The sequence below is a fragment of the Lonchura striata genome, chromosome 1 (genome assembly GCF_046129695.1).
Source record: "Lonchura striata isolate bLonStr1 chromosome 1, bLonStr1.mat, whole genome shotgun sequence".
Lineage (NCBI taxonomy): Eukaryota > Metazoa > Chordata > Aves > Passeriformes > Estrildidae > Lonchura > Lonchura striata.
Genome location: NC_134603.1, coordinates 83834515 through 83862189, shown reverse-complemented (window position 1 = coordinate 83862189; position 27675 = coordinate 83834515). Strand labels below are relative to the sequence as shown.

Here is a 27675-nt window from a genome sequence, read left to right as displayed (position 1 = left end):
TTGCAGTTACTCTTGAAGTCAGAAAAACATGGCAATCCCATAGGATGGGCAGGTTGGATTTTGCTATGAAAAACCCAGAGGTCTGATAAACTATAGTCCTCTGAGACTATCTAAGATTTGCTAGATCATGTGTTTCATTAGAAAGTCCTAACTGTGAGTAGTAAAGCAGAGATAGATTCCAGTGGATTGTGAAGATAACAGGTAGTTGCTTGCAATCTATTTGGAAATATTTCTCCCTGGCAATCAATCCAGTGGTTGCTGTTACTTTTGATACTCTATGTGGGCTCCAGACAAAATTTCATAATATACTTATTTCTGTGTATTTATTTGTGAGAAGGATTCACATGTAATGTAATTATGGATGGAAAAAACAATTTGAAGTAGTAACCTGAATTAATTTTCTCTCTCGAGTGACTATTTCAAAAGTTCTAGCATTTTGTTTGTCTGTAAAGTACAGATGACTCTTTGAGAACCTATTGTCATAACATGGCATCTGCAAAGGAGTGATAATTAGCATTGACTCCATGCTTCTCAGAAGGCTGGCCAATCACTTTTATTATACTATACTTATTAAGAAACCTTACAGACAGTCACGATACAGATGAACCCAATTGGTCCTTCAATCTAAGCACCATCACCATTGGCCAATTAAGAAACCACCCTTTGGTAAACAAATCTCCATAACATATTCCATATGTTCACAACAACAGGTACAGCAAGTGAAGATCAGAATTGTTTATCATTCTTTCCTTTGATCTTCTCACAGCCTTCCCCAGGGCAATGCCTGGGAAAGTTGTGCATTGCTTTCTGTGGCCAGAGAGATGCTGCCATAACCTGTTATCAAAATACTCCTGGTCTGAATGCTAGCCATTAAAACTGGGGGGGGGTTGGGGTTTTTTTGTTTGTTTGTTTGGTGATGGGGGGTTTTTTTGGGTGGGTTTTTTTTCCTTTCTTTAAATCTGTGCTGCTTTATTTAGATTCCCATATCTGCCTTGGTGTCTTTTGTTGAAGCTCTGGAGGTTGGCTACAGTAAACACAAAAATCCTTATCACAACCTAATGCATGCTGCAGATGTCTCACAGACAGTCCATTACCTCCTTTTCAAGACAGGCACTGTGGTAAGTAAAAGACTTGGCATCCTGAATATATAGTGAGTTTACAAGAGTTTCTGCTTATTAATGAGTTAATGGTTATCCACAGTACAACCTGTTTACACTCTAGACACACTTAATTTGATATAGCTGGACTAATAAAGGTAGATACTTTGGATTATTTATGAACAGAGCGTGACATTGTTGATAATTCTTTTAAAAGTTATGTTAGGATGTATGAGAGGATGAATGAGAAAGCCAAGCTTGGTTTTTCACTCTGCCACAGATCTTCTGTGTGAATCTGCCAACACACATTTACTGGAATTCATTTAACCTAATTTGACGAATTGCATTGTCTGAGCTTTCTTCTTAATTTAAGGTAGGGAGACAGTACATCCAAATGATAATTCATTCCACTTATCTGAGCATAACAAGTGCTGGGAACTGGAAATGCTGATCTCCATCCATTTCTCTACAGCAAAAATATCTGGATTAGCTTGCACCAAAACCTACAGACAGCTGAAGTCTGATAACAATGCCAGGAATAGACAGAGGGCTTAAAAAAACTTAGTTCCCACAGTGGCTCTCAAGACAAACAGCAGAAATACATTTGAGGATGGACTAGAGAAATTGAAGGAAGACAGATTCCAGAGTGAAGTGATTCCCTTGCAGTTTGGATTTAGCTGGAGGCTCATTAAGTTGCAGGTCTACATGGTTGGGGAGAATAAATAGCAAGGAAAGTTCAAAGGATCTATTCTTCTTTCTCCTGGTTACTGCTGCAGCCAGAAAAAGGAATTATCTTTAGTCTGATTCTGGGAGCCAATCTTTTCCACACATTATTTGCCTCACTTTTTTCCATGTATCTAATTTGCCCTTGCTCTTGCATTGGCAGAAGTGTAGAGGCAAAGGTGACAGTGAAAAGGAGGTTAATCTGTTAAATGCTTAGCAATTATGTCCTGTTATACCATGGCCATTCAGTGATTGCTCTGTTTGGGGCTGGTACTTGAATACATGTAATTCTGTTCTATTGCACTTCATTTCTCAGAGGTCCTTTCACTTACCAGTGTGCAGTTGCACGGTCATGGAGTCTTTGTATTGCAAAACAGACACACAAACCCAGGTCAGCAGATGTTGAGGCTCTTACTGCAGCTCAGGCCTTCTTGAACACTCCCCAATTATTACAAACTCTGTATCTGGAACTATTGAAAAAAAAAAATAAGGAAAAACCACGTGCCTCAGCCCAACCAAATTCTAACACTGTCTCTCAGGAATGAGCACCTTTGATCAGCTATAAAAAATCACTATAAAAATTGTCTGTCTGTGACACTTGTGCTGATACTTGTATGCTGGTGATACCTTTTTCTGTGCAGCTCAATAACAAACCCAAAAAAATGCTTCCACTAGTGTCTACTGGGTGATGGAGTATAGGACAAAGAGGTACAAGCTAATAAGGCATAGTGCAGCACTTGCTAAGTATTTTAGGCTAGTTTCAACAACTGTAGAGTTGCTCACACTTGGGAACAATGTTTTGTACACATGATCTGCATTTCTACAGTTCCTTGATTGCCACACAGGTGTTGCTTTCAATTCTGAAACCAGAACTGGATGATCTTCCTTGAGGAGTCACACACTCCACAGCCTCCTGTTAACATCTCAAGTTTCCTGTGTTGAATGTAGAATGCATTTGTGAATTGCAGTCACACTGCAATTGGAGCAATAAATGCTACTGTTTATCAGAAGCGGATCTGGAAGGAGTTGGGTGCTATCTGTCTCAAGAGCTGATTCAGATCGGCTGATCCTTATGGAACTTGTATCACTTGCTTCTGATTGTGCCAGAAGTGTTGCAGCGCACCGGGCGAGGCGTGCTGGGCGGCTGCGGCAGGAGCGCGACCGTCCTCCTGCGAGCTCTGCAATTCCCAGTTATCGGCCAGTCCAGTGCAGGGACAGACAGCGATGACACGGGTCTTGGAGTAGAACAAAATGGGCTCCCAAACGAGACTGGGGGAGGTGGGGGGAGTGGGAGTGAACAGAAGTTTTTATACAGCAGCTCAGGAGTAGCGGTGTAGGAAAGTGAACCAACGAGGATGTGGTAAGGGAGGAATGTAAGGTGGGGCAAATAGCTTATGAGCCTATCAGGGAAAACAGGAGGGAAATAATACAAAGTAATGAATGGGCTGTCAAGGGCAACAGGACAGACACAGAACTCTCTGGAGAAACGCGTAGGGATAGGGAGGATTGGCAACTTGGAAGGGAGGAGGTTAGGGAAGGGCTTGGGAAATTTAGCAACTGGGGAAGGATAGGGATTAGGGAGAACAGGGAGCAAAGATGCATTCAAAGCAAAACACACAACACTGAAGTAAAAAGGACTTAGGTCAGAATTGCAGGTAATACAGTTACCTACTCAAAACCACCTGTGAGATAGTAAATTGGTCACTGTTGCTTTTAGGACTATTAGCTACTGAAAGTGCACTGCAAGCTGTGGTCAGTAGGAACAGGTGCAATGTTGAGTAATGTGAATTGTATTCTGGTGGGGTGGAAATGGATTCCCTTTTTCCCCTCAAACCATGGAAGAAGGGCAGTTTTCATGCTCCAAAAGATTACTGGATTACAACACTGCCCAAATATAGCTGACCAGCCTAGTAGTTCAGAACTTCCTATTTTTCCATCTTGCTACTTCTTGATCTGTTAGTCATTTAACAACAATTCAGATGTGAGTGAACGACTCCTATTTCGTTCTAGCCTGTGATGCACAGTGCTGAATGGGATTTCCTATGGTGTCTCTGAGTGCAATAAAGCAAGGAAAGTGTTTAAAGAGAGAAAAATAGAAGGACATGAAAATACATGAGTAAGCGATGGAGAAATTTGGACTTTTTTCCTCTGAGAGAGAGAATGTAGAAGACTAAAAAGAAATAAAAAACCAAACCCGAAAGAACCCCCCAAAACCAAACTATGTATTTAATGTAAGGGGATCTTTAATACTGGGACTTGCTCCATTCTTCACTGATTATGCAGAGATGACTGTGAAACACAGATAAAGAGCTAGACAGGTTGCTGTGTGCAGAGTCCCAGTGTTAGCTCTGCTTTTTTGCACATGCTTTTCATACTAGTGGCGGCCTCTGAGCTCTAGATGTCTAGAATAGATTCTGGATGTCTTAGTGCCTTTGCTGGGCCTTGAATTAAAAGGCAGTTTGTATATAAATGCCTGTCAAAACATTTGCAGGTTGACAGTGAGGTGTTACAGAAGTATTTGGCAGTCACTGTGGTAAAGTCTTCTTCTAAATGCAATACGTTTCAGCATTTCATACAAATATTTACAACATCTATGGTATCTAAAACCTCTGACTCCTTTTCCCCCTTTTCAATGGATAACAAGACAATAAAATAATTTGACTCAGATAAAAATTATTAAAACCACCTGAATAACTTATAAATCTAAGGCAAAAGTGACTTAAGCATTGTAACATAAGCCTTTGACTAGGGAATTAGGAAAAATTCCACAAATTTCCAGGCTTTTTAAAGTGTTTTTAAAAATTATAAATAAGTAACAAGATGTACATCTTTTGAGGTTATCTTTCTTGTTCTCTTCATGATTCAGTGATTGACAAATATTTTTAATTTTCTGGAAAATAGTGATATTCTTCTATATCTGAGTTTCTGCTATGCAAATAAACTGAACTGAAAATACATACACTTGTGGTATGTGTTTACCTGCATATATATTAATTTCCCCTTGATGAACCTTGATTTTCTTGAGTTTTCCTCGTTTCTCTTCTTGAAACATTGCTCTTTCAGAAGGGCACAGTTCCCCTTACTCTGCCTTAAACCTTATTAGCCCCTGAAACAATTTTGCTGAAGTTCAATTTATTTAGATGAAGGTTCAGGATGAACACTGTTTTGGCTTTTATGTATCAGCCAGAGAAATTTGCTTTAAAACAGCTGGCAGACTTCAGGGGAAAGGTAATGACATGCAACACTGACTGTCAACAGAGGATAAATAACTTTCCTTAGAAGACAAAAGCCTGAGAAAAGGACAACTTACCTGATTGTACTGTAATCTCTTTTCAGCACTGGCTGACAGAGCTGGAGATCTTCGCTATGATTTTTGCAGCTGCCATACATGACTATGAACACACTGGAACCACCAACAATTTTCACATCCAGACAAGGTGAGGCAACTGTAAATCATGATGAAGGGTCAGGAAATAAAGGGAAAAATCTCTGGAGAATAACAGCACAGCCACTTTAGAAAAGTGCAGGAACTTCTGCTTTCAAGTGTTACAGGAGGAAAGTTAACTTTCTCAGGTTGCATTTAATTTTCTATTGTTCAGACATTCACAATGGAATGTGTGTATTCTAAATTCCAGAGCATTGTTTCATATTAATAACCAGGAAAAAGAAAGTTCCAAAAATATTTCCATGTAAAGTTTTCACAGACAAAAGGCTGTATAGAGTGATGTGTTTTTACAAAGATAAAGTCTTGAAGGAGATATTGTAATTTTTCAGGTTTTCTTCCTGTTGAATTTGAGGATTCAAACAATATCAGCATTCAACCATGTTTGTTGCATTCATCAGTGAACATGAACACTACACATACTATTTTCACTTTAGTGGAAAACCCCACCTGCAGCAAGGGGATATGCTTACCACTGCCTAATCAGGGAAATACTTTTTAAAAGCATCATAAATTGCTAGTGCATAATTAACTGATCACAAACTAGACTGGACCTGTGTATTTTATAAAGCTTTTGGGTTGGTGGAAGAGAGGAAAATAAGATGAAGATGGCAGCAAAATTCAGAAGTGTACAAAGATTATGAAGTTTCTAGTTTCAGTGATTATTGAACATCCAATGTCTGTGTATCATTTGAGAACAGAAGTACACTGGTAGAAATGCCAAAATTTCTAACTGTCCTCGGCTTACAATGCACACTTGGGGCATTTTTAAGATGCATTGTAATTAAATTAGATGACATGTCTGTAATTAAAATAGATGTCTGTAGTTTTTTTTAGCTGAATCGTGCTGTGCATCAATAATGGTTTCCAGGATAAAGCACACATAAATACAGTAAAGACTGGGAATGTAGAAAGAAGTCTCTGTCTCTATTCTGGGTGAAGCCACACTACTCTTCTTACAACTTTATACATACAGGCAAATACTTGTAAAAATATTCAAGGAAGGATTGTCGTAATTTAATTTTCCTAACATTGAACATCAGATGTTGTGAAGTGTCAGAGGATAAAAACATACACTGCTTTCTGTGAAGCAGATATGAGTGAGAACTGTAACTAAACATATTCACCCTCTGGTGCTGTTAACTTCTTTGTCTTCAGACCAGTTTACCCATTCATCAATCACAGATTTCTGTTCTGGGGCTTAAAATCAGGCATGCAGTACCTTTGGTCCTACTCTGTCCCACTGGCAATTGCCTTTCCAGATAGCATAGTCTAGCACATAGATGTCAAAAATCAGATTAATTATTTCTCACCTACAGCCAGTTTGCTGTTCTGGAAACAATGTTGAGTCACATCTTGCAATTCCTTACTTGGGTACAGTCAGATTTTGATGTCATTGAGACATCTATGAGAGCTAGGAAAAAGACTCATGGTTCTAGTCTAAGTTTACATATCTCACACAGCTTTCAGCACTTGTTTTCAGGTATGTAACAAGGCAGTTAGGTGAGTCTCATCTGGTGAAATAAATTTTGCAATGTTCTTTAGATTGCTCATATCTATTCTATAGACTTAATTGCTGTAGCTGATTAAAGGGAAAAAAACTTCTGAGTCTCTTTAGACAGGACAAAACCAACCTTTCCTATGTTTTCTTTTAAATGCTAGGTCAGACTCAGCCATTCTATATAATGACCGGTCTGTACTTGAAAATCACCATGTTAGTGCGGCATATCGTCTTTTGCAAGATGATGAAGAGATGAATATTTTATCTAATCTCTCAAAGGATGATTGGAGGTAAAAATGAGCATGGTGGCTGCCTAGGAATATTGCAGCACTATCACAGATTGGTATGACCTTGTTTGAATAGCAATGTGCATTATTGTATATTACATATTAGTCTTTCTATACTACATGATAAAGAACTTTAAAATGTGTTTGTATTGTTTATTCCTGCTTTCAATTTTCACTTCTGATAGTGAGACTAGACTTTGTGATGAGTTATAGTATACATGGGTTGACTCCCATATAATTATTAGGTATCACAGAGACACTCTTTGTATAGTAATTGAGTGTAAAGCTAGCCTGCTGTTTCTTTGTCCTAAAGGATAAATATAGCCTTTATCTAATTTAACACTTCCTGTCTGGAAATTATAAATGGGACTTAGTGAAAAACGTAATCCAGTCCAGGGAGCATAGGTCTACTACATATACTTAGGAGATTTAAGAAGCTGTAATTTAAAATAAGCCTTATGAAATATATGATTTATGTGCTAAAATGAGCCCATTATTAACTTTCTAATAGCAGACAGTTAAATGTGAGTTTTCTGTTTTTCAAGGGGTGATAATTTAAAAATAGCCTAGTGTGCTAGACAGGAAGGATCCAGCCCCATAGTCTTTTTCATGGGAGAGGAAGCAGCTTGTGAAATCTTGTGTGACACACAGTGCCATCTACATATTCTTAAATGTAACACAGTGCTGAGTAGTTGTTTAATTTTAATATAAATGTGGGGAAATAAGCCTGTCTCTGGGGCTGACTTCTACCAAAATGGTCAGTGAAGGCTCTGCTTGCTAATGTGTTTAGCCTGAGTTTCCTATTTATTTCAACTTGTTGACAGTGATGTGATCCTATAGTCAAACAACAGGAACTTACAGTGCTGATTTCAGTCAATGTTGTGGAGGATTGTCCTGAAAATTCTACCCACCAATATATATAATAGTGTCATGGTGGGCAGAAATAAGGAACACAAAGAAAATATCTCCACTGAAATGTCAAAAATCTATTTTATGTACAGATGGAAATGCCTTATCAAATACTGGCAGAGAATTACTGCTTTGTTTAATGTTAGTGAGAAAACATAAGAAACTAAGTGATGAGAAACATTAGTCTTAGAGCCACTGTCTACAAGGAACAGACATGTTTTTTAATGGAGCAGCAAAATAAGTATGCTTCTCATTGATTCTGTAGTGCCAATATGTGTGTTCTGCTGATACAATGTGCTTAGAACTAAAGTTTCAAAGATTAACCCATCCTTTAAAAAATATTTTAACTGCTTGAGCAAAAATATTCAGTGCTTCGGATTGCTTATTTGTTCTCTCTCAAAGCTGGTGATCAAACAACAGTGCTGCAGAATAAAAGGCATTGTCTGGAAGTGCTGTAATTCCAAAACATTGTGATTTCTACATGTTTTTTCTTTTGACTGCCACTACAAAATCCCATAGGCAAACATTTGGGAAGCACTGTAAACATCAGCTGACTTCAGCAAAATCTGAGATGTTGAAAAGTAAAACTCAAGAAGCCCAGAGTTTTCCCATTCTAAGACTCAGAAGGAGGATCTTCAGTATTGAAGGATGATTTGGGCAACTAATAAGATATGCTCAAATTAAACTTCACTTTTGTAGACTGATAAATCTCCCTCTGCAAGAGGCCTAAGTGATGTTTTTGGAATTCTTAAGTACCTTTCTGAGCTGAGCTCTTACTCTTTTTTTCACATTACTGAGAAATGAAGATCTGATGATCTGCAGTCCTAGATATCTATGTGGATTTTATAACTTTTTGGTATTCTGTCATCTAATTCGGGAATGTATTTTCAGGAAAGATACATAGAAAATTGTAGACACATTTCACAGTTGAAAAATAAATGAGTTTTGTAAGAAAAGCAGATGAGAATGGTAGAGAAGTTTTGGGCTACAGTCAAGAAGAAAAGAGTTGAATGCTAGTGCTTAAAGAACTTTTTTTTCTTCGACAGAGAAATATGTATATTTCTCTGTTGCTTATTAAATATTTGAAAATTAATTGAGTTGCTGCATTTTGTGAATCCCATTTATGCAAGTTATAAAATGAAAAAACTCTAACAAAGCCAGATCACAGTGAACTAGGAAAATAAAGTGCAAATTGAACATATATTTTCCAATATAATGTTATAGATGTCTTTTTTAACACTGTATTTAATCACTAGTAAGCTCCATGCAGTTTATTGAAATCTTTACTGCCAAGTATAAAATAAAACTAATAATTAAAATAAAGAGGTTGAATAAAGGCTGAATAAAAAGATATCTGCAAAATGTTTAGTTGTTTAGCTTTGTATAGGAGTACAGCTTCAGGAAGTAACTTTAAATTCAGTACTGACTTTCTGAGTAAAGCTGCCTGGTGTTTTGTCCCTCAAATAATTATGAACCCTCCTTGTCAATCACTTTTATTTGTTTCAAGACTGTCATGAGAAAGTATGATTTTTTTTTCTACTGACTTTGGTCATATGCTTTTTTTTTTTCATAAGTAATATTGTGTGCATGGTTGCAGGATCATATAAAATTTTCTTGTAAAATTTTGTTCCTATGTACTCAGGATGGGCACATGCATATTCCTTTAGCAAGAATTAGCCAATGATGATTTTCTTTTAATGTAGTGTTTTCCTATTAATTTCTGTAATAATAAAGTTCTGAGACTTTGAATGAACAAAATTAGCCACATAGATCAGTTCAGGAGATGTACCTATTGTAACTGTGCAGTAAGTTTTCCTGTTTTAGACTTCTATAAATTCTTGTCACTGTTAGCAGACTTCATTGTCTGCGTTTCTATGTAAGCCAGCTTAGCTGGTTTGCTGTAAAGATTGATGGAGACCAGCATCTTTATATCATGGCTTTTGTTTTCTTAGAGAAGTGGAATTATCCTTTGAATTATCTCAGCTTGGTGAGAAACCTGAAAAAATTATGCCACCACTTTGTACTGTGTGACAGAGTATAGAAGAGAGAAGTGCAAGCTAACAAGGCATAGTGCAGCTATTGCTATATCTTTTAGGACAGTTTTAACAACTGTAGATTTGCTCACAGTTAGGAACAGCATTTTGTGGCTATGATCTGCGTTTCTACAGTTCCTTGATTGCCACATAGATGTTGCTTTCAACTCTGAGGCCAGAACTGAATGCTTTTTCCTGAGAAGTGAATTCATGGGGTGGAGCTTGGGAAACAAGCTACCTTCTTTTTCAGTTCAACCACTCCCCTGTCACCAACAAAGAGAGACAAATGCAAGAAGATATAAGTTGAAAAGCAAGTTTGCTAAAATAAACCCAGCCACAATCAAGATAACAGTAATAACCACTAGATACAAAGGTTCTGAATCCTATGGACTCCCCAAGAACAAAGTAAACAAGATGGCAGAGAAGCCCCTCCCCCAATATGGAGACTTTTGAAGAAGACCACATTAGCCAGGCAACAAAGACAGGATGGCAAAAGAAGATACATTCTCCCAGCCACGTGATAGAGAGAGAGCAAAGATAAAAAAACCCCGAACAGTACAACTGAACCTCCGTGATTACAAAACTCTCTCTTGCCCCAAACAACAGCAAAGGGGGAACAAGGATAAAACAAAGGAAACCTGGAGAACTTGAAGAACTATTCCTGTTCAAAACCAGTCAAATGTTGCTGAATCATTTGCTCCATACCACTTGACAGGGTCTCTCCTAGTGGTGGCAGCTCTGTCAATGTGGCAGCTGGATCTGGGGCAGCAGCTGTAACTCATGGAGGAAGAGGAGAGGATCAGTTTTCACAGCATGACTGTCCTGAGTGGCAGAAGCAAAAACATAGGTCCCAAAAAAAAAGTCCTCTTCCAGCTGCAGGGACAGGGATTGCCCATGGCAACTGTGACCAAAAAAGTTGTTAGGACATTTCCTCTGAAACAGTCTAGGATTGACAAATGCAGTTTTCTGATCCCTGGGTCTTAATGGGACAGTAACACAAACTGCATGGACTAACATAGAGGAATAGTGGAATACAATTCACATTTTTTGGGTCACCCATTGAAGACTTTATTCACTCCTTATTCCATATCATCTATATCATGTCCCAATTAATATCTTTTAACTATTTACATATACACTTATAAACAACTATATACAAATACAGGTATTATTTCAGTAGTCACTGATTATTCCCCCAAGATATGCATTGAGTTCATTTGGTCCATGACTCATATAATGGGAGCAGTTCATTCTCATTGTTCATGTTATTTCCAACATGGACTGGCATTGCCATCAGCAACAAGTGTTACATATGCAATTCAACATTACAGACTATTCTCACCCAAAGTGAAATCCCCTTGAGGTACATGAACTGGTTCCCTGTCCTTCTGTATTACCCACCAAGTGTAACCAGGTCCTCAAGCAAAAACAATCCTATGGCTGTGTTTGCCTTTGCTTGAAATGGGATTAACCCAAACTGTCTTTCCTGACACAGCTCTCATACTCGTCATGGTGACATTGTTTCCATCTACTGTGCACAGAGGTAATGATTCACTTCAGTTAATCAAACCTCTGGTGTTAACTAACCAGACAGCCTTTGCTAAATGCAGATGCCACAGCTTAAAGGTCCCATAAATCATTGCCTTCAGTGTGGTTTTTAACAGTGGTAGTTTCTACCATTGTAGGAATATAGCATTTGCCTTAGTGGGTTTGTGGCAGTGTGATGTAATCAATCTGCCAGGCCTCCTCATACTTGCATTCATACCAATGCCCCCCATACCACAGAGATTTTACCTGCTTGGCCTGCTTGATTACACCCCACGTCTCACAATCATGGATTACCTGGGATATAGTATCCATGGTCAAATCCACTCCTTGGTCACAAGCCCATTGGTGTGTTACATCTCTTCTTCCCTAATGACTTGAGGAATTATGGGCCCACCAAGCTAGAAATAACTCACACTTGTGTTGCCAGTCTATATTTTCCTGAGACACTTTAATTTTGGCAGTTTGCCTGTTAATTGCTGTGAATCTCATTATCAGCTTGACTCTAGGGCCATGTGTATCCACATGACGAATTTTCTTGATCTTTTTCTCTACCTGGTCAGCAATGTCCTGCCATACTTGAGCAGCCAAGATGGGTTTTCCTCTTTGCTGCCAATTGTTTTTAATCCAACTTTCCAGCCACCCTTATAGAGCATTTGCTACCATCTATGAGTCAGTATAGAGGTAGAGTGTTGGCCACCTTAGCCAGTTAGACAGCTTTCCACTCTGCAACCTGACTTAATTCACCTTGTCCATTGGTAGCTTCCACAACTTACTGTATAGGGCTCCATATAGCTGCTTTCCATTCCTTATTAGACCCTGTGGTACAGAAAGAAGCATCAGTGGAGAAAGTGTATTGCCTCTCACTCTCTGATAGCTGCTTATAGGGCAGGGTCTCCTCAGTATATGTCACCTACTTATCTTCCTCTTTAAATGATAGTCCCAAATTCTCACCTTCAGGCCATTCAGGATGATTTCCAAGAACCCTGGGTGATTAGGATTTCCTATCCAAGCTCGCTGTGTGATGAGAGCCATCCAATTACTCCATGTAGCATCAGTGGCATGATATGTGGAAGAGACTTTCCATTTTAATATCCAGCCCTGCCCTGGTAGTCAGTGTGTGAGAATGATCAGTGATTCAATGGTAATCACTTCTAAAGTGGTTTAAACCTCTTCATAAGCTGCTAAGATCCCTTTTCCCATTGGGGTGTAGTTGACCTCATATCCTTTGTATCCCTGAACCCAAAGGTCACCCTCAAGTTTCTCCAGGCACCTTCTGCCAGATGCTCCAGGAAAGACCATTCTTCCTGGCTGCAGTGTAGAGCACATTCTTCTCATTCTGTCCCATCCTGACTGACCCAAGGTCTACTGCATGGGCAATCTGTTCAAAATACTGTTGTTGTTCAGGACTCCACATGAAATAATTTTCTTCTGTGTCACAAGGCAGAGAGGGCTTACAATCTGGCTGTACTCTGGGATTTGCATCCCCACAAAATCCATGTTGCCTAGGAAAACTTGTGTTTTCTTCTTGCTGGGCAGAGGGGACATAGTAGCTATGTTGTTAATCACCTCTTCTGGAATGTGTTGATGTCTGTCTTGCCACTTCACTCCTAGCAACTGAATTTCTTGTGCAGGTCCCTCAACTTTTCTTTGTTTCATGGCAAAACCCACTTTGAGGACAATGTGGATTATTTTTCCCCCTTTCTCAAAAACTTCCTGTGCCATTTTACCCCAAAGGATAGTGTCATCAATGTACTGTAGATGTTCTGGAGCTTCACTTTTTTCCATGGCAAATGGTGGGACTGTGCTTTCACCCCTGGGGTCATTGGTTCCAGGTGTAGGGAATGCCCCTCCAAGTCAAAGCAAACTATGGCCTGCACTCTGCTGCTAACGAAATGGAGAAAAACACATTAGCAATGTCAACGGTGGCACCACTTTTTTGCCTTGGACCCTAGTTTATACTGAAGTTCCAGCATGTCTGTCACAGCAACACTCAGTGGGAGTGTGACTTCATTCAGGCCATGATTAGTTGCTGACCGCTCCCTGAATCTCCAGTTAATGGATCATCTTACAGATAGGACTTACAGAGTCTCGGTCAGTGCGGTATTGTCAATGGTGCACTGTTTTGGCAGCAATTGACACCAGCTGTTTTCCAATCCTCAGGTGTCCTACTGAAGAAGGGTTCTCTGAAAGACTAAGCAAGGTGTTTAATAATTTAACGTCTTCTGTCTCCACAGCAGCTATCCCAAAAGCCCAACAAAGCCCTTTTGGGTCTTAGAAATAGTTACTCCTAACGTAATCTATACCAAGAATACACGGAGCCTCTGGACCAGTCGAAATAGGTTGTTTTTTCCATTCCTTTTCCCAGTCAAGGTCACCTCAGCTTCTAACAGAGTCAATTGCTGAGACCCCCTGTCACCCCAGCAACGGAAACAGGTTCTGCCCCCAATGTCATGATGGCATCAGAGTATATTGTATGCCAGTGTCAGTCAAAGTTTTGTGGTTCTGATACACCAGGATATTTGATCCACACAATCCAATACATACAATTTTCCCGTGTCTGTATCAGGCTAGAGGCAGAGCCCCTCTAGTTCTGGATATCATTCACTCCCTGGGCATACATTCTAGAGGTCCCTTCAAAGGGATCAGACATGTCATCTTAACTTCTGTTCTGCCCAGGAACACACCCACAGGAAACTGGACATAAATTAATTCTTACCAAGTTTCCTTTGTTAGTAGTTTCTTCTTTTCATTTATGTACCTGTGCTGCTAAGATGGAAGTGGATTTTCCATCCCATCTTCTCATGCCTTGTCCATATTCACAGAGGAAGAGCCATAGCTTGCCTTGTGGAGTAGCGTATTTCCTCTCCCTAGCTGTGGGATGCCTACTTCAGATAGCAGGTATTCTGGTCTGTACTGGTGAAATATGAAAAAGGCCCTCCCTAAGCTTCTTTCTGAGTTTCTGATGTGTCTTGGTTTGGAAAGACAGGTGTCTGCTAAGGAAGGCAGGACCCTCCCCTGAAATGGAAAAATGTAGACCCCTTCCCTTCGAATTGTTATAAATTTGATATTAAGGGGGGCTCTCAGGCAAAAATATGGGAGCAGTTCTTTATTAGGGAAGAAAATAAAAAGATAAAGTAAACAATGCAGTTAACCAAAACAACACTGACAGAGTCAGAATACAACCTGACACCCTGTTGGACAGGGTGTTGGTAGCAGTCCAATCAGAATTACGGCTGCTGTCTTTCTGGAGTATCAGGTGTGGTTCTGTTGGAGTAGTGAACCTGTAGAAAAAGGGTGTAGTCTTCTTCTGAAGAGACAGCTGTTCTTCTGGAAAATCCAGCACAGAAAAAGCTGTGGTGTTGGGCCAGAATCGCAAGATTATACGTAGGTAGGAATGCTTGGCTCCTCTTTCTGGGTGGAACATCTCACAATGGGATGTTAAAGTTCTTATCAGTCATGCAGTAACACTCATTATCAGCAGATGTCTCCCTGGAGGGAGGATTGATTGTGGAAGAGATAAGTAAAAACTGCCTACTTAACACAAGACAACTGCCATACAGGATGGCAAATAGACTACATCTTGCTTTTCAATCTGGGACATGATGGCTCTCTGACAGCTCTCTTCAATCCTCTCTTCCAATTTCCACTTACACTCAGTCAGGTCTTTTTCAAAGGCTGAAACTTTGGCTCAGGTTGAGATGTGGACAGTGTCTTCATAGGTCTGTAGCCTTCTTGTCATAGTACTCACTGTCTTGTTTTCCTCATTCCATTGCAGTATCATTAGGAAGTGGGAGTACGCTTATGTCCCAAACTGTGCAAGCTTCAACCACATTAATATTATACAGGGTCTGGAATTCTTTTGTGTTCATCATTATTTGAGAAAATTATCTAGATCATAGCCAGTTCTTTCAAGCTTTGGATTCCTTGCTTGGTGGCTTTCCAAGGGCCTTGATGTTGCTAGAGGTGTTCTTGGCAAAGGTATCTCTCCTCAACAACTGCTAAGAGTGGCATCCAAAGGTTCAGAGTTTGGGCCTCATTGCAATCCCCTGCTTGGTAACTACATCACACAGCAGAAATCCCAAGTGCCCTGCTTCAGTGCCATCCAAAATTGTAGCATCACCTGCAGTGTCCCAGTCCCTTGTTTTCAGGGAACAGGGGAGACAGAAGGCAATACAGGCTTGGGAAGTGTCCACTGGTGACATAAAGTGTTACCGCTCTACTGTTTCCTAGTTTTCTTTCTCCCTTTGGCTCATGCTTCTTTTGTCAAGGCTACAGTGCAGACTGAATCTTTAGAGGATTGTCTTTTCTTTGAATTAGATTTTTACTGTCTTTTAGTAGAGGGAGAGAGAGGATGCAGCTGGGGAGAAGGTACTGAAGAGCACTGTTATTTTCCTTTAATAAAAACCATTGTGGATTATGGAGATCTCAGGACATCTCTTCCATATTCCTACCATACTTGATACTATGATGTCATATGATCAGGAGTAAAACAGTACATTGATTTAGCTCTTAAAGTGCCAATGGAAGCTTCCATTGTCTTCAGGGCATTTCCTGGGCCTGAGTTGATAGGCAAACATCTAAATGTTCTGATATGATCACATTTTTGAATACTTAACATGATGCGTCTGTGACTTTCTCAAATAGATTAACACAAGGACGTGTCTAAAGTTATCAGTTTGATAAAGTAGGCAGATTATAGGGGCATAATTATCTTTCCTTTTTCATCAGCTTGCACTATTTCTTCTTTTCTTGGATACAGTTTTAATTTACTTATGTTTTATTTACCTATGGACAATTTTTTCTGAAGTCAAATTATGGAAGAAATTATTCATAACAGTTAGTATTTGAATGAATTAACATTTATTCTTCATTAACTTCTTCCTGAATACAAAACTGTGTTTGAATACTACAGAATAAAGGAGAACATGATACACACAAGATGCACAAATACCTGGGGGATATCTGAGTTAACTGTCTCATTGGTAACATGGAGAGAGAGCTAACTTTCCTGCCTGTTCACCATATGTCAGTAATAGTATTTATAAAGCGTAAGTATTCAGTGCCTATGGTTTGGACAGTTTTGTAGTGATGTATTGATATTTAAAAGTAGTGCAGCCTCTTCTCTTACCTCATTTTGTCTTTGAGTTTGTCAAATATATTATCTAAAAAAAATTTGGAAACTGATTCAGTTGACTTGCTTTTCCTCTGATTTTATATACTGTGCTTCTACCATAGAAAGATGTGAGCACAGACAAAAAACAGATCAATCTGAAAGTGTGTCATGTAAACTATTAACAGGCTTTTGTGCATTACTGGAATAATTAAATACAGTGAAGAGACATTGCAGTGGAAACACATCTTGTAAAATATTTCCGGGGACTATTTAACCAAAACTGCTAGGCAGCATGCACAGCACAGCACCATAATGTGTAGTGTAGATTTGAAGATGATTGCATGTCACACTATGACACAAAATAACTCATAGACACATGTTATGTAAAAGAGAGAAGAAAACAAACCAAAAGAGAGAATTTTATTTTCTGACTCCACTATATACAGAATAGCAAAAGTGACAGTGGATTGGAGGGTGAAATTTCCACCTCTCCAACCATGCTGGTCAAACCAACAGTCCATCAATTCTCTCCACCCACAGAGAAGAATGCAAAACAATAATTATTTACATGACAATGTAAGAAAATTCAGTAGAAATATGTAAACATCAGAAGGCATAGGTAACTTTTAGAAGAACTTTAAAACTCTCAGAAGAACAGGGCGACATCTCAACCTTTTTCCATTACAAAAATAAAAAAAAGGAAAAAAATGAACAATGTTAAAAGGGAAAATTTTGAACAACATTCTGTGTCCACTCATGGAGGAATCATCAGAGTGATCACTCACATCATCTGCAATCTGAGTCATCACTCAATGATTCCTCCACTTGATGACTTTCAGTTTGGTCATGGTTTCCATTTTACACGTCGGCCAGATTCTGTCTCTGCAGTCACAGGTCAGGATGAACACACTTCAAAGGTACCCAGTGTACCCCAGTATCTGTGGATATGCATGCATACCTGCACCCTGAAGTGATAAGGTCATAAGGACTTTCCCACTGTTTGATGACTAAATTCTGCACCTGAACTTTCACTCAAGGCTGATGTGTCTCATCTGAAGCCTGCAATGAAAGGTGATGATTCAAAATGACAGGGTTATTTGAATTCCACGACACAGTAAGATGATTGATGGTATACAAAGCTTTGCCCTGCATTCCCATTTTTGTTTTTGAAAAACCCGCTTCAGAGTACCATGAGCGCGTTCTACAATAGCTTGGCCAGTTGGAGAATGGGCGATACCAAACTTGTGTGACACCCCCCACAACTGCAGGAACTGCCGCACCTGCTGCGATGCGTAAGCAGGACCATTGTCAGTTTTCACAGCAGAAGGTATGCCCAGAACGGCAAAGGCCTGCCTCCAGTGGGCAATGACATCCCGGGCCTTTTCTCCAGTGTGAGCGGAAGTCCACATTGCAGATGAGAACGTGTCCACCGTGACATGCACATACTTGAGCCGGCCAAACTCGGCAATCTGGGTGACATCGGTCTGCCAAAGCTCCAGGGCCCTAAGGCCTCTGGGGTTTACCCCTGCTGGTAGAGGCGGAGCAAGTGCATGGCAGTCGCCACACAACCAACAATGTCACAAGCCTCAGTTGGTGTCAACTGAAACTGCTCCTGCAAGGTATGTGTGTTCTGATGGAAAAACCCATGCGATGCCTTGGCCTGCACAAGTGTATCAGGCTGAGGCGCTACCCACGCTGGGTTAGCCAATTTGTCAGCCCTTGCGTTACCTTCTGCTACAAACCCTGGCATATTAGTGTGACTCCTTACATGCAGAATGTAGTATGGATAAACGTGGGCCTGAATGGCACACCACAAGGTCTTCAGTAAATGCAACAAGGCAGGATTACTGATCTCCTTGAAAACTGAATAACCCAACCGCTGTGTGATGTTGACCACATAGGCAGAATCCATGACCAAATTGAAAGGTTCCTGGGAAAATCTCTCAAATGCCATGACAGCAGCCCTTAATTCAACCAATTGGGCTGACCCATCCTGATGACCTTCCAGAACCTGCCACTCAGATCCATCCCTCCAAGTAACAATGGGCTTTCCTGTTTTCCCCAAACCATTAGTGAAGACAGTGGGTCCTTGCACTGGCTCCTGACTATTTTTGGGCCGCAAAGACATTTGTGTGAATTTTGCCACCTGAAGTAGCTTGTGGCTGGGCAGATGATAAGTGATCTGCCCTGAAAAGTTTTTGAGACCACATTGCAGGGACACATTGTGTGCAAAGCTCCAGTCAAAATCCTTCTGCTGTACCGCGAGTATGATCTTTGCAGGATCTGTACCCATCAATTGCAAACACCATTGCTGGCATTTGATTATCAAGTGAGCAATTAGTTCAAACAATGCGGTTGCTGTCTTCTGCAGCTGATGGGGCAGGAAAACCCATTCCAAGATGTGCAAGGGATCAGACCATTTGTCACTCCATTGGCCAATGATACCTGTGGGATGTGAATCTGGAGTGGTAATGTACACAGTGACATCAACGGAAGGATCAATGCAATAAACCTGGCAAGCAGAAACAGCCGGCTGAACCTCCTCCAGCACCTGACATACCTAAGGGGTCAATGTGCGAGGCAACTTCAAATCAGAGTCTCCCTTTAACAAATCAAACAGAGGAGACAGTTGTGCATTGGTCAGTCCCAAGTACAGGTGTAGCTAAGTGATGACACCTACCCATTTCTGGACATCATTCAGTGTCTTCACCAAATGTACAAATTGCACCTCCTGGTGTCAGATTGTCTATTCCAGAGTTTTGACCCCCAAATACTTCCAAGGAGGTTGTTGTAGAACCTTTTCTGGAACCACCTGCAGCCCATGAGAATGCAAAGCATTGAGCAACTGAGGCTGTATCCTCAGCAGCTCATCCTGTGTGGACGCAGCCAATGTCGCCCTTATAGTGATAAAGATGGGCATCAGGAAACTGCTGCGAACTCCGGACAAGGCATGGGCCACATACCATTGGCATATGTCAGGAGAACATCGCATGCACTGGGGCAAGCCTTTCTATTGATAACGCTGTGTAGGCTCAGCATTGTTGATTGCTGGCACTGGGAAGGCAAATTTTGGTCTGTCATCAGGATGCAAAGGAATTGTAAAAAAACAATCCTTCAAATCCGCAATGTATATCAGACAATCTGCAGGAAGCATGGTAAGCGATAGCGTGCCCACCTGCAATGTTCCCATGCTTTCCATCTTGGCATTGACCTTTTGGAGGTCTTGTAACAACCTCCATATCCCAGACTTTTTCTTCATGCGAAGACAGGAGTGTTCCAAGGACTGGTAGAAGGCTACAGATAACCCTGGTTCAACTGCTCCTGCACCAGATTTCGAAGGGTGACTAATTTGTCTTGAGGGAGGGGCCACTGTTTCTCACAGATGGGTTTGTCCACCAGCCACCATAAAGGAGGCATAGGACACTTTGCGCCCTTCAACACAGTGGCCCCCATCAAAAATTCATCCCAATGCACACCCCCCATGCAGACAGAACATCCCTCCCCCAGAGGTTAACACTAGATGAAGTAACATGAGGTGAATCATGGCTGTCTGTCCCTCTGGGTTCGCAATAGGCACAGGCTGCTAGCTCACATAGCAATGCTCTGTTCCTCCCAATCCTGCAACAGGCGGATTGGATCCTCCACCAGATCCAAGGGCCACTCCGGGGGCCAGGTGGCAAGGGAGAGAACCATGACATCTGCACCGCTGTCAAGAAGCCTGTGGAGACAAATCTCCAGCAGCATCGTGCCAGGGATGGACAGGGTACACAGCATCTCAGGATATTTTTCGGTCAGGAAAGCAGACTAGTGAACTTGAGGTGGCCCAGTGGATCCAGAGCCGCTGTCACCTTGCGACCGATCAACTGTCCTGTGAACAGAAGACTTAAAAGGCACAAGCTAAGCAATTCCTGTCCCTATCAGGATAATGACGGGGAAGTTAGGTGTGGAGACCATGGCACAAATCTGTCCCGTGAAATCTGCATCAATGAGTCCCATGTGCAGATTGGGATCACAATTATGCCCTGAAGCGTAGCACTAGACCTCCCCATAAGGAAAGCACTCATGCCCTCACCCAAGGGACCAAGACATCCAGGGAAACCTTGTGTATTTTGCCAAAATCTATGACAAATGTTGCTTGGTGCAGAAACCAACACCTGCTGAGCCGTGGGTGCTGGCTGCTAAGCAGACCTCCATCAGCTCCAGGGCTTGAAGAGAAGCTTGTGTCTGGGTGCGTCTCTCCTTCGCGCTCCACTTCCCATTTCCCAAGCCTGGCACCGCTTGGCCATTAGCATGCACAGTCACCTTACAGACATTTGCAATAATGGTTTGACCTTCCACACCAACCACACAAAAACAAGGGAGTTGTGACCTGCTGTACCTTCTTTCTCCATTTCTTAGTGGCCTGAACATTCCCCTGCTGTTGCTGCCCACCCTGCAGCATCACCCAGACCCATTGCACAGCTGTAGCCAAGGCAGCCATCTTATGATCTGAGGTGCCTACCTTTGCACAGGCCTCTGCCATCTGAGAGACAGAAGAATCACCAAGAAGAGCCTCTATGATTCTCCCACAATCGGCAGTGCAGTCACTTCTCGCAAAGTGCTTAAGCGAAAGCTTCCTTGCCTCAGGATCTCCCACCTGCTTCTCCACAGAGGCAGACAGCCTGTCTACAAATCGTAGGAAAGACTCATCAGCTCTCTGGGCAACAGTCACAAATTACTCCTTTGGAGCAGCCACTTCTATGGTCTGAATCAACCCTGCCACGCCTGTTGTCTGGCACTGATCCAGCACCAAGGGAGCAAAGCCAGCCTGCTCATGAGGATCAGCATAATTGCCTGTGCCTAGCAGCACATCAGTACCAATCATGTCTGGGATTCCATTGGCCCAAAGTAGCATTTTCTCCACTGCTCTAGCTGCCAGCTGAGTCCATTTAGACTCAAAGGTCATATTCTACAGGCTGAAAAAGAACACAAGCTAAGCTTTTAATATTGTAAGGTGTCAGCAAATCAGCAGCAAACACTCGAAGCATCTGCATGACTTCCACAGAGCCCAAACCGTATTTTCCAACCTTATCGTGGAGTTCCATCAAAGCTTTCAATGGTAACGGCTCATGGGCATTGTTAGCAATACCTCTGAACACAGGGAAACTCTGGAGACCCCCTGGTAAGGCGGCAGCACCTGCTAAGTCCCATCCTGTGAACTCCACAGGGACAGAAGCAGATGCCTCAACAGCACCCGATATCTCGTCCCTTGCAGCATCAGCAGGGCCAGAGCAGTCACCTGCGTACCATGCGAGGCAACACAGAGAAGCATAACCAAGCACATTCTTGACCTTAGCTTTGACCTCTCGACAAGCTTGTGCTTCCTCAGACCTACAGTCACCTGACACGACGGAAATGTCTACAAGGCCGAAGAAGAAGACCCAGGGCCCCGGGAAAACATGGGTCCCCTGCCGGTCACGTCACCTTTCGCGGCAAACACCGCAGTGCCCGCACTCGCTGCAGCCCCGGTACCCGCAGGAGGAACAGGCGGCGGCGACACGCCAGCTCCCGCCGGAGCCCCCCCGGGCCAGCTTCCCCTGGCACGGGGGAAGAGCAGTGCGCAGAGATGCAGCTCCCGGAGCCGCGCCATCGCTCCGTGCCCCGGCCACGGGACCCGTCACAGGCGGCGCGGGGATGGGGCCGTCAGGCACCGCACACCAGAGTCTCTCCCGTGACGCAGAATCCGACCGCGGACACCACCTCATGGGGCTGGAGCGGGCCGGCACCTGCCCGCCAGAGTGGGGTCCGACAGAAAGCTGACCATGTCCCACCTCCGCCGGCTTCCTCCGCCTGTGCATGCCCGGCAGGCTGTGCAGCGCAGACTCGATCAATGACGCCCACGCCGACTCCAAACGGGAGAGTGGTGGGAGCGGCAGCTGACCCCACTCCCGCTGCCCCCAAGGGATACGTTGTGGAAACCCCACAGTTTGGACAAAGCAGAGGCGGACGCTGGGCCGGGGGCTCCTCGCAGCCCCCGAGCGCCAGAAAGGCACAGCGAGGAGGAGTTCGCACCCCGCTTCGCCGCCTTCGGGTGCGGAAAGGGACGAGGCTGACTCCGATCCGCGCAAAGACTCAACATTCACCTCTGCCTTCGAAAAGACTTCAGCGTCACCCTGTTCAGAGGTTGGGAGGCTGAAATCCTACCCTAGCCTATCAATCTGTCTCCAATTCAAGAGCATTGCCACCACACCTGCACTATAATCAACAGAGAAAGAGACCCCACGCCTCCCTGGAGAACGCCTCCTCAGGGGCTGAAAAGAGCCCATGATCTTTGCCCCAGTAAAACAGATGCTTAAAGCCATCCCAAAGAAAAGAAGCCCTCTTTTGCTCCAGAAGAGCCTCCCAGACATTCAAGACCAGTAAGTCCTCTATAGAAATCACAGGGGCTGGCGTGACCACAAGCCTGCAGACAAACAGAAAGGCAAAAAGAGAATCAGGAATTAACAAGAGCTCACCCACGGCTGTCGTACCAGACGGCGGCCACCAGATGTCACACTACGACACAAAATAACTCACAGACGCATGTTATGTAAAACGGAAGAAAACGAACCAAAAGGGAGGATTTTATTTTCTGACTCCACTATATATAGAATAGCAAAAGTGACAGTGGATTGGAGGGTGAAATTGCCACCTGTCCACACTGGTCAAACCAACAGTCCATCAATTCTCTCCACCCACAGAGAAGAATGCAAAACAATAATTATTTACATGACAATGTAAGAAAATTCAGTAGAAATATGTAAACATCAGAAGGCATAGAAAACTTTCAGAAGAACTTTAAAATTCTCAAAATAACAAGGTGACAATTGCAGAAACAAAATGCTCAAGATGTTAAGGGCAAAAATAACAGTTGTGTGTATCCCAGGCTCTCTTCTGACTCAGATGCAAAACCAAGAAATGCATAAATATCTATCTTTGATTCTCTCTAATGAATTTCACCATTCTATCAACTTGTTGCCAAATGCACAAACTTATGATCCTCAAGTGTTACATCTTTTGAGATCTCTCATGCATTACCTAGAACTTTTACTTATTGATTTTGAAAGTCACATGCCTGTTGTTTGAAGTGACAAATAATAACTTTTCAATTGTGAAATCCTTTTTTTTTTTTTTTTTTTTTACCATTTCAGGAGTATCTTTCATCTCTGTTTCAGAGAAAATTATATCTGAAATATGTGCAGAAGTCAAATGATGTGCATGTTCCAGATTTACATTTATGAAAGGGAATGTAGTATCTTTGGCCTTGTAAGCATGTGTACATTCTTGCACTGCAATCAGTGAGTCATTTGCCTGAACGAAGCCCTTCTTCCTACTGCAATAAGCTACACACAAAGTAGCCCATGTAGAGCAGTATGATGGAGTTGTAGCCGAGACGATGTAGTGAAAACTCTTCTGTTTCCCAACATTAATTGTTCCCACAGCATTATCACACTATATTCTTGTAAAAGTATATTTCTATGCATTCAGGTTCTTCTCTTTTGGTTGTATTGACAGAGATATTTGTGCTGTTGGGAATTGACCAGTACTGGCAAATAAAAAAAATTAAATAAAAACATCAGTTACTTTTCATTCATCATATAATTATTTGGGAAGCTGTTAACTATGCAACTGATGGTACTTATGGGTTGGGAGGAAGAGGTGGTTATAGGGGGTGAAGACCAAGGCAAACTGATACCACCATTGTTGCAGAACTCTGGTGGTGAAGCATCCATTGTGCCACCCATGGGACTAGGTAAGCACAGCAGTCTTGGGTCTGTACACAGTGGTGGCCTGGGGCTGGAATTTGAGCACAGCTACTATAGGTAAGAGAGGAATCATCAAAAAAGACTTCATGAGAGATTCATAAAAAGGAGAATAGTGATTTATTTTTAAATTATTGCTGACCCATTTCTGAATCTTCAAAATCCTGAGCTGGTATGCTAAACTTGAGCCGTTCTTCCTCTGTTAATCTGTAGAGACTGAACTGAAAGGAAAATAAATTTGTATTCTATGCTAGATCAGAACATTCTGATATTTTAAACTGTTTAGGAGCATCCATATCATTTTCAGAGACATTTCAACTGGAGTCTAAACTACTGTTGTGATACTTATACTAATGATGGTGATGATGATGATGATGATAATTATAAGAGTAACGAAAATATGAGAGAGAGAGAGCAATAACATCCAAGAGAAACAAGTGATTGCTCACCTCCTGCTGACTAATGCCTGGTCTGTCACAAGTAGCGATCACTGACTCCAGTTTATATATCGGGCTTGATGATCTGTGATACAAAGTATGCCTTTGGCCAGTTTGGATCAACTGTCCTGGCTATGCTCCCTCCCACTTCTTGCGCACCTGCTCACTGTCAGAGTACGGGAAACTCCAAAGTCTGTGTTTTGGAGTAAATACTATTTATCAACAACAAAATCATCAGTGTGTTATCAACATTATTCTCATATTAAACCCAAAACACAGCATTGGACCAGCTAAGAAGAAAACTAATTCTAGTCCAGAAAAAAAAAAAACAGGACAGCAAAACCTCATACAGGAATATTTTGAGTTAATTATAGCAGGGCAATAGTGCAGTTTCTCAAAGGTCTTTATTTCATATATGCATCATATATACTAGGCAATTTTTTTAATGTGGTGATTTTCCATCATATGACTCAACTTTAAACATGCATATTGGCCAGTTGAATCAAGTTACCTGATTCTGAGGCTTTAAACAGTCTTTTCCCTTCTTTCTAAGAATGTAATAGAAAAGAAAACTATTTAAGAAGTTTGTGCTTAATTGAAAAAGGAGTACTAATTGCAGGGATGCTGGACTCCAGGACAGTTTGGATGGATGGAGACAAGAGATCTCTGAAGGCTGCTCTCAGAATATAAGGTTTATTATAGAGGGTGAAAGGCCCTGCATGGAGCCACCAGACGCGGCAGGTGGCAGGCCTGAGGAAGTGGGGAAAGGGAGAGGCAAGGGGTAGAGAGAGATAAGAGGATGCTCCAGGAGAGGGTGGAAGTTCCAAGAGAGCGTCTGACTCCTCAGGCACCCCTTATCAGGGGGCTTCAAGGTGGGCTGGAACAAGACTTGGGCCAATGGGGTTACAGACACCTCATGTTTCAGGGGAGGGTTACAGGTGTGGGATGAACCATACATTTTGGGGGGTGAGATGGAACAGTCCGTTTGACTTTTGGACTTATCTGTAGGTAAGGGAATTGTCCAACCAGTAGGGGGGATTGTTTTCATCCTGGCTGTACTACTGTAAATCTTTTGCCAGGCAATCATATTTATTCATCTTCCCCAGGGGAACAACTAATACCAATGTGCTCTTCAGAAAACATCTAATATTTCTCTTACCAAGGATTAGCCACCTGGCTTCATTTGCATCCCTCCCATTTCTGTGTTTGTGCAGAAAATCCTTCATCCTATCCCTGAAAGAGGAATTAAGAGTTACATACAAAAGTATTGCTGTCAATAATTTGCAGATAACAAGAGCCTGGAGTGTGTCTGATGCTGGTTTTTGTGCTTCTCTTTCCTTGCTGCTCTTATTGTGATGCTATCCAAAAGGGAATTTAGAGCTCTAGTCATTGAGATGGTGTTGGCTACTGATATGTCCTGTCACTTCCAGCAAATTAAAGCTATGAAGAATGCTTTGCAGCAACCAGAAGGGTGAGTAATTTCACAACATAGTGCAGTGAGGGGCTGCATTTCAGCTGGTGCTTTGCCAATGTGCTTAACTTCAAAAGCACCTCTCCAGAGGCCCTCTTTTTCTTTGATATCTAGAGCAATTTTCTTTCTGCTGGTGAATTTTGAATTAATTCACTTATGAAGGATTAGGCACATGCCTAAATGCACATCTATATTCTGTGCTGGTGGCCCAAAAATTTCAAATGTCACCATTGCTGGGACCAGCCTCATTGGGCATTTCCCTGGTGGATAACATCAAGGACATGATTCATTAGAGTAACCTCTATAACTGAGTATGACTTAAGGTTATAAGACCTGCAGAACATAACTTGCACTTTGCCCTTATGCAGATGGTATCAGCTGTCACCCCCAGTAGGGGCCTTCTTCATAATCAGAGAACAGATGAAAACTTGAGATCCACTGAGGGAAGGACTGGAAAATAACAGATGGAGCAGTATGGGGAAAGTCTTTTCTTCTTCCCGGTATGCCACTGGGAGCTGTAGTATTTTGTCCACGGCTCTTCCCAAAAAAATTATTTCTCTATTGTTCTGAGTGATGGTCAGTTTTTCACCCTGGACACAGAATTACACCTATATCAGAATTATACCTATATCAGTATTATACCTGTAGCAGAGCAGGGTGTGGCTAGCCATCTGATCCCATCAGAAGCTACAACTCCTTCAACCATTTTGGATAGTGAAAAAGCAGAATTAAAAAATGAGAACACCCATACCAAGAAAGCATTTATGGGGTTCTTCGGCTAGCCTCTTAGGTCGTAAGAAATCTTAGGTCGTACAGCACCAATGAAATGGGGAGCACAGCAGCTCTTCAAGACTTCTAGTGCGGACAAGGAAACCTGGAAAGTTTCTGAGCAAGGCTGAGCAATATTTATTTTTGCATTTCTTAGTATCCCTTTTAAAACAGGAATCATGTGTGGTGGAGAAATAAGACAGTCTTTCAGAGTTGTATGATTTTATGATCAGAGAAACCACTTTGCATATATCCTGGTCAAAGATTATAATTACCGTATTTTCCTGTAGGTAAGATTTTTGTCATTCTTCCCTGCAAGAGCAGACAATTAATTTTTTTGATCCTTTGGGTTTTCAGAATTGACAAGCCGAAAGCCTTATCACTGTTATTACATACAGCAGATATCAGTCATCCAGCCAAGGCTTGGGATCTCCATCATCGCTGGACCATGTCTCTGCTAGAGGAGTTCTTCAGGCAGGTAAAGCTAGGGATGTTTTTTTCTTTTCTGCAGTTGAGAGAGAGTGTGTAGGGTTGGGTAAGGAAGTAGGAAAATATTAACACAGAT

General features: G+C 41.9%; 1 protein-coding gene across 1 annotated transcript in view; it reads left to right on the top strand.

Annotated features, from left to right (window-relative positions):
- Positions 1–27675, top strand: part of PDE1C (phosphodiesterase 1C) — a 175106-nt gene that overhangs the window by 128721 nt on the left and 18710 nt on the right. Inside the window, exons 7-11 of the mRNA XM_021540500.3 lie at positions 978–1118; positions 5157–5257; positions 6925–7053; positions 26241–26342; positions 27468–27588. Of these exons, the coding sequence (XP_021396175.2) occupies positions 978–1118; positions 5157–5257; positions 6925–7053; positions 26241–26342; positions 27468–27588 (594 nt within the window). The remainder of the gene's footprint in view (positions 1–977; positions 1119–5156; positions 5258–6924; positions 7054–26240; positions 26343–27467; positions 27589–27675) is intronic.